The sequence below is a fragment of the Condylura cristata genome, unplaced genomic scaffold (genome assembly GCF_000260355.1).
Source record: "Condylura cristata isolate star-nosed mole 26May11 unplaced genomic scaffold, ConCri1.0 scaffold00010, whole genome shotgun sequence".
Classification (NCBI taxonomy): domain Eukaryota; kingdom Metazoa; phylum Chordata; class Mammalia; order Eulipotyphla; family Talpidae; genus Condylura; species Condylura cristata.
The window spans coordinates 40,334,849-40,342,864 of record NW_004567111.1 but is presented as its reverse complement, the minus strand read 5'-3'; the positions used below and the strand labels follow the sequence as shown (position 1 = coordinate 40,342,864).

Here is an 8,016-nt window from a genome sequence, read left to right as displayed (position 1 = left end):
TTTTTTTTTTTTTTTTTTTGCATGATCTTGAATTGTCATCCTGCTGTGTCTAAACATTAAAATTAAAAAGCCTGTCTTTTCGTTGAAGAGGACAGGGGTTAAAATGAATGAAGACCTGAAGGTCAATTTAAGCGGGCTGCCTCGGGATTATTTAGATGCCGGTGCTGCGGAGAACGTCTCGGCTGCTGTCTCCTCCCAGGTTCCAGTAGTGGAACCAGAGCCAGAGCTCTCTATCAACCCCTGGGATATTGTCCTGTGCACCTCAGGAACCCTCATCTCCTGTGAAAATGCCATTGTGGTCCTTATCATATTCCATAACCCCAGCCTGCGAGCACCCATGTTCCTGCTGATTGGCAGCTTGGCCCTAGCGGACCTGCTGGCGGGCATTGGACTCATCATCAATTTTGTTTTTGCCTACCTGCTTCAGTCAGAAGCCACCAAGCTGGTCACGATCGGACTCATTGTCGCCTCTTTCTCTGCCTCTGTCTGCAGCTTGCTGGCTATCACTGTTGACCGGTACCTCTCGCTGTATTATGCTCTGACGTACCACTCGGAGAGGACGGTCACGTTTACCTATGTCATGCTCATCATGCTCTGGGGGACCTCCATCTGTCTGGGACTGCTGCCTGTCATGGGCTGGAACTGCCTCAGAGATGAGTCCACTTGCAGCGTGGTTAGACCCCTCACCAAGAACAACGCGGCCATCCTCTCGGTCTCCTTCCTCTTCATGTTTGCGCTCATGCTTCAACTGTACATCCAGATCTGTAAGATAGTCATGAGGCACGCCCATCAGATAGCCCTGCAGCACCACTTCCTGGCCACCTCACACTACGTGACCACCCGGAAAGGAGTCTCAACCCTGGCCATCATCCTGGGGACCTTTGCTGCTTGCTGGATGCCTTTTACCCTCTATTCCTTGATAGCTGATTACACTTACCCCTCCATCTATACCTACGCCACCCTCCTGCCCGCCACCTACAATTCCATTATCAACCCTGTCATATACGCTTTCAGAAACCAAGAGATCCAGAAAGCCCTCTGCCTCATTTGCTGTGGCTGCATCCCGTCCAGTCTCTCCCAGAGAGCACGGTCACCCAGCGATGTGTAACAGCTATCCACTTCAGAGGAGGATGCACACGCATTTCCGCATTTACCAAGCTCTTCCACTGCCTGGCAAAAATAGTTGAGATGCTTTACTTAAGTTCTTTCTATTGGATTCTCTCTGGAGCCACGGGAGCACTCAGCATTCATGAAGCATTCATTTAGATGAGTTAAGTGATTGACGTGAAGTAACATCAACCTTGTAAAAGATTGTTGAATTCTTTGCTCATGATCATTTTGTTTTATTACAGGGGCAGGTTTGGGGTTTTTCATCATTTACTTGGAGGCAGAATTTTTTTTTTATGTTTTTATGTTTTGTTTGGAAGATCGATGGTGGTGGGAAAGGAAAGAATATGCCCCATGGCATATGTGATGTTATTAAAAAATAAGCTAGTCCAGGAATTTTTTACCTGGCCTTTAATATAAAACTGAGTTGTTGAGGAAAAAAAGGAGGAGAACTTACTTTTTCCAGACTTAAAAAAAAAATGTTAAGGGAGATTTTCAGTGCTACATATACCTACCAGAATACAATCTCTTTTAAGCCAATGAAAATAGTTTAAATGATTATGTTTCAAAGAGACCTGATTTTATTAACATTAACTCAGTAATAATTTACCAACAGTGATTCCATAAACTCATTCTTACTTGTTCTCTCTTTACTTTCAGCAATTAATCTTCATAAGAATTACTTTAGTATTTCTCTGACTGTTGTAATTCTTTCTGTCTCACTTAGACCACTAGTTTCAAATATTGCCATGCAAATCCAGAATCAAATCAGTCAGTTTTCAATATAGTTTTTCAATACGTCCTTCTAAAACAAATTATGAATTTTGTTTTGATTTAGATATGAAGTAGGTTTGATTAGATCCACTGTTGTAGTTTCTTCAGTGATAGGTTGGTTGTTTTCAAGAAACAAAGGAAAAACTATATTAACAGTAGACTAAATTTATTCTAGTATATTCTGAACAATAAATCAGTATAAAGCTCTCATAAATTAAGAAAAACATTTTCTGTATCTCTATATCTAAGAATATAGTAATAGTTATTCTTGATTGAGACAAGTACAATTAAATATTGTAGAGCAAGTGTTTCTAGCTTATATTATCTATGACTCAAAATGAATTTGAAACAGGTGGTCTTCTAGTTTAATGATTAAGTTTGTTTGTGGATGCATAGCACACATCCCACGCCATGATATATATGTTGTACATTTACGTTCACAAGTGAAATGATCATGTGGCTATTCATGAAAAATTAAGTTTGTACACCTTTTCCTTCTTTTCACCAAAAGGCAACTTAAGTGCAATAAAAACTATATTGCTTATTATCAGAGAGCAAAAACTTTTTAAGGAAATGACACAAAATAATTAATTTTAAACATATTACAGGCTAGTGTGTCTGAGCATCATTTCTTTTAGCACAGACAAGTGTTCTGTATGCAGACACCACCCTTCCACTTGTAATGGATTTATAGCTATGTCCATACAAACAGTGGAAGAGTTTCTGGACCACATATCAACTTAGCTCATTAAGAGAATGGGGAGACCAGTATTTTGGGATCCTTGGAGAAATTATTTGTAATACACTGACCTCATTGGTTTGACCCAAATATTATGCCTATGGCGGTCTTAGGACTACTCTGGCAGTCTGCATGCTAACTAATGCTGTTTCTTCAATGCCCCTCTTAGCACAAGTATGAATAAATCCTGTACTTGAACTTGTGTCTTCCTTCTTAGGTTATTTATAGAAGCAGAAGAGGGTTTAAAATATTTCAGAGGTGAGAAAGAGTTTTCAATACATGTCATCCTATGATCAATCTAATCAAGTTGATGCCTTTAAAAACTTTCTTCAACATATGATGGAATGGTAGACTCGATATGATGAGTCTATTCATTTTTAACCACTTAGAAGTTAATAGCATCTCCATATGGGAAATAACTATGAGAAGTTGGTTTTGACATAGGCCAGGCTGGGAATGTTCCATAATGAGATTTTAAAGCAATAAATGATGTCTTTCTAGAGATGGAGAATTTCCTAATTCTTACTTATGTCTGTCAGTAAGAATTTTTATGATAATCATATGTACAGTGAACCCCAGTTTTCAAAGTCTCTACCTTTTTCTTTCCCTCCTCTATGCTGGAATACCTATGATCCCTCACTGGACATAGGAGCCAGGGGAAATGATTTGTAGCATGTGACTGTCACTAAGTTTTGGTTCTATGATTACGATATCGAACTTCTCGCTTAGGATTACATGTGATGTTAAACCCATGCTGAAAGAGTTCTCTCTTCCTATGTTCTTCACAAGACATTCCCCTACTTCAGAACCAAGGCCAAACTCCTGAGACAACCTGCACTATTTCAGTGCAAGAGGTGAGGGCACTCTCATCTTAGAGATCTTTTCCTTAATTTGTTGTCTTAGACTTTATTATGCACTAGCATCAATGTGTAATGGTCTTATAAATACCTTTAAATGGTTGCTCTGATCCCTGTTTTGAAAACATCTGATTCAGCTTAGAGATTTTTCAGTTCAGCTGTAACAGCTGTAACATGTCTCTACTGTTTATTTAAAATTGTAAAGATTTTGGGATGTTTTTGTAGTTTTCTATAAGCTTTGTTTCTGTGAAGTTTATTAAGAAACGAGCACATATGTATATATGGATACACACACACACATATATATATTTGTTTGAGTAAGTGTGTATCCATATATACACATAGATGTCCAGTAACATCAATGTGGCAATAGAATTAAGTGCATGATGGGAAGCAGTAATATTTCTGACAGTCCTGAGGTAGCAAGTAATCCTTATTTTATGTGATTAAAGGTTTTAATAACCATGGCATTTTTATCATTCCCAGTAGAAACAGTTATGCTCCTAACTGGGACATTACCTGAGCGGAATTCCTAAGCAAGACTAACCACCCAGGCTGTGGCTATCTAGACTTTTGCTTCCTTTTGTCCCTCTAGCTCTTTACTTCTTAGTATCAGTGGAGTTTGTTTCTTGATTGTTGAGAACACTGTCTTCTCCCTGGAGGTGGAGCAAGGTGGAGGAGAGACAGAACCCCTCTTCCCTGGGAAACCTGAGTTAAAAAGTTAAGTTCAGGAGGGAAAATTCCTCAGCTGACTCAGTGTACCCTGAAGGCTGAGAGTTCCCCAGAGTTTAAATCCCGATTCAAGGAAGTTAAAGAGCACATGAGAAATAAAGTTGTTTAATGCTAATAAAATTATCATGGAGATTTCTTAAACTTTAATTCTTAATCCATTATTAGAATAATAATGGACTTAATTTTTATGCATATACCATATGAAGTCAGGATAACTTACCATTTCAGATTAAAATACATATTAAATAAATGACAATTATGGTGTTATACTGAACAGTTTTATGTTTCCACCTTGATCATATATTTGTTTTAATAAAGGAGTAGTTTGTCATTTTAAAAAACTTTAACAATTATTGGAGTGTTTTGCTATCTGATAAGAACTCAAAATCTACTTAAAACTTTTAGAATCATCAAATATACTTTATATATATTAAGAATGTAAAAATATGGCTTTGAAACACATTTACCATCCTCTAACAATGAAGAAAAATCATACTGGTGATTTTGACTAATGATCCTCAAACCTTAAGTAAATCACCTTATATAAATCACCTAAGAATCATACTAAAATGCAGATTCTGCTTAAATAGGCTTAAGGCATTGTTGAATTTCTAACAATACCCCAGATGTTGCTGATGTTACAGACAATGCTTCAAGTTGCAAGACATTTGTCAGACCTTCAGCATTCTTTAAATCTCTCTCTATATATATATAATGTATGTATAGATATAAAACTATTAAACTCTGACAAGTATAGGCACTATACATATCACATATACACATGGATATTACATTTTAAGTGTTTATTTTTGTTCAGAAGTTAGTAGGTTACTAGCCTGTGTTCAATGGATGTGAACTTTGAAATTTTCCTAGACTTTCTTAGAATGTTTCAGTATGGAAGAAACATCTCTAATCTATTTTTCCATGTTAATGTTCTCACTTTTAAATCCTCATTATCATTATCTTAAGCTAATTCTTTCAGAAACATTATATATATGCAATGTCTTTGTATATGGCTGTGGGAGTTTGCCTAGCAACATAAACTTTCTGTCCCTGGTCTTCAAAGATAATTTCCTCTCTGATAAGTGTTTTTTTTTTTTATTTTTGTTTTTTTGAGCTCTGTAATTGAGATAACTGAGAGGCACACCTTTGTTCTCTCTTTTCTGAAATTCAATTAGTAACATCCAAAAGCACCATTTTTAGCTAGGTATAGTAGAGAAAATTTTAAAATCTCACCTTTATTTTACCATTTATCTGTAATTACTTGTTAGTTTTCAGCATTAAAAATGCTATTGATATTAATAGTTATAAAGGCCATTATATCCACTGCTCTTCCTTTCTGCCCATGGAGGTAAGAACAATTTTTTATCCAGTAGAAGTATGTTAAAGTATATAGTTGAGGTGGGCTTTAAGATATAGTTTAAGTATCTGCATAGTATAATATAATATTTACTGAAGAAACCTAAGGATGTTTTAATCGCAAAAATGAAAATATCAATCATCAGTGAAAAAACTTTCTACTGAAAATAAGTTTGGAACAGAAGTTAAAGCATTCTGTATTGGAGAGATTTTTCCTGGTAGTTAGTTGACAATTTAAGTGGCTTATTACAAGTAGAATATTTAAAAGATAAAATGGTGTCTCAGTGGTAGTTCTCTGAAGGGCTTGAATTTACATTTCCCACCTGTCAGTATACTTGTATAGTGAATCAAAATCATTTAAGTCAAGATAACTGTGAAAGCTAGACTTCCACATTTTCATCAAAGCTTAGTGGTGCTTTACTGTGTGCCTCATTTTCAGTCTTTCTTATTACACTGTAATTTTATTTATCTTTGCCATTCCCTGAAGATACAGTGGACACCCTAGTCATAGCCAATATTGATGTATTGAAAATACATCAATTAAACAATATTATTAAACAATCTTATTTTCTTCTTCCATATTTATCCCAGTTACTTCGATCATTTTTGTTTTTTAATTTATGTCCTTTTGATCATTTTCCTGATCCATTTTCCCCACATCATCTACCATCTATCTGCATACTTCTTCAAACTTTGTAATCAAAACTGGAACAGAGGAACCCATTAAATGTGAAGCTACCTAGAGCAGAGTGATTGATCACCACTGCCCTGTAGCAGTGGCTTGTGGGTATAGGTCACACTCAGCACGTAGGTATCTACTGGAAATGTGTTAGCAATGTGATTCTCAGGCATCTCCCAGAACCACCAACTCATAAACTCAGGGTATAAGGCCCCAGAATCTGAGTTTTAGCAAGTCCTGCAGAAGAATCTGACACATGCTTGTGTTGAGAACCATGACCTACAGCTCTGGCTAAGGCACTCTAGTAGCACAATTAGCCACATTGCTATGTCAGGTGACTAGGCCTTTGGTCCTCTTCTGTTCTCTGTCAGGCAGACATCGTTGTGCCCTATTGATGTTCTGGTTAGTGGTGTGCTGTCTTGCTCTGATTGCTTGGCACTTGTAGCTGTTTTGGATGTTTTCCCCCCTAATTCATCAGTCTCAATTGATCTTCTGTCTGTTTCACATTTCTGCTGTCATCTACCACCAAGGTCATGGTGGCTGACAGTGGGATGGCATATGACAGGATGGATGGCAACTTGATTGGTAGAAAGACTGTGCGTGAGAGGAAGAGATTCCATTCAGACCTCTTTCTAGCATCACTAAAGCTGATCTGCCCCTTTTCCTGTTCAGGACTTACCTATGAACTGTCCAGATCATTCTGCAGTTGGATCAGCCATCCAACCAGCAGAACAGATCTATCCACATCCATCACCTCCAGTATGAGGTTTGTGTGCACACATGTGCACACACTTACATGGCCAAAGTCTTTCCCTCACAGTACAGAGTCCACCTTCATTCTCCAATCCCCACATCAGTAATCAGTAGGAAAATCCAGAGAATGGTGGCTGACTGAGTGAGTGTCTGACCTTTGGGCTAGTTGTGCGGTATTCCATAGGCAAGTGTCCAGGTTGGTTGCCATCTCTTACACTAACCTCCTGATCCTGTGCTTTACAAGCCAGAAAAAGTAAGCAAGAGCAAGGACAGATTTTCAGCAGCACCTTTGTGAATTCTAGGGTCCCTCTTGATGGTAGAACTGAGCTGCCTAGCATAGAAGGATGACATTCGCATGGGTACTCATTATCTTTGTTAATCACTTACTTGATTTTGTCACTTTTCTTTATGACTGTTTAAAGTTATGCATGTAGATCCTATTTGAAATATGTAAAAATGTTTAATATTAGAAATACTCTTTTTTGCAAGTTCAGGACCCAGTGTAAGAAGCAGCAACTTCAGCGAAGGGACCATGTTCCCCACAAATGTTTTCACCCCACAGGAAGTTTGTCACAGGGACATGGGCTTCCTCTTCCCCCTTTCACCCAGCAAACGTCATACAAACAAGCTGTCACAGAGAGAAAAGCAGAGCTGGCTCGCCTTTGGGGCAGGCTATTTTGGGTTGCTCTTTTTACTCTGCAGAAGGTGCTTATTTTCATCCTGAAACAGTTGACAAGTCCCGAGAGTTCTTCCTCTATAGTGTATTTTGAAGCTTATTTCACTCTACCCAGCCTTACTGTTAGCATGCAGATCGTGTCTTCCATTTTTCTGATTTTGTTTTTCCTCTAGTTAAGAGGTGACTCATTGGTCTACTCCAGGGGAGGACTCACGTGGTTGAAGAGGTTCATAAAAGAAACCTAATGATTTCAGGCAACCCACTTCTACCTGCAGAACTGACAGAGTGACATGGCTTAAATTAGCACAACACTAACAAAAAATGTCATTTCGTTGAAGTA

General features: G+C 37.9%; 1 protein-coding gene across 2 annotated transcripts in view; it reads left to right on the top strand.

Moving 5' to 3' along the window:
* Window positions 1–1,354, top strand: part of GPR12 (G protein-coupled receptor 12) — a 2,297-nt gene extending 943 nt beyond the window's left edge. Inside the window, exon 2 of one of the 2 annotated variants that reach the window (XM_012723191.1) lies at window positions 96–1,354. In XM_012723191.1, the coding sequence (XP_012578645.1) occupies window positions 104–1,108 (1,005 nt within the window). In that variant the 5' untranslated portion in view covers window positions 96–103 and the 3' untranslated portion in view covers window positions 1,109–1,354. Of the gene's footprint in view, window positions 1–88 lie in introns of both variants that reach the window. The other variant, XM_004680161.2, reaches the window with a different exon arrangement.
* The last annotated feature ends 6,662 nt before the right edge of the window (window positions 1,355–8,016 follow it).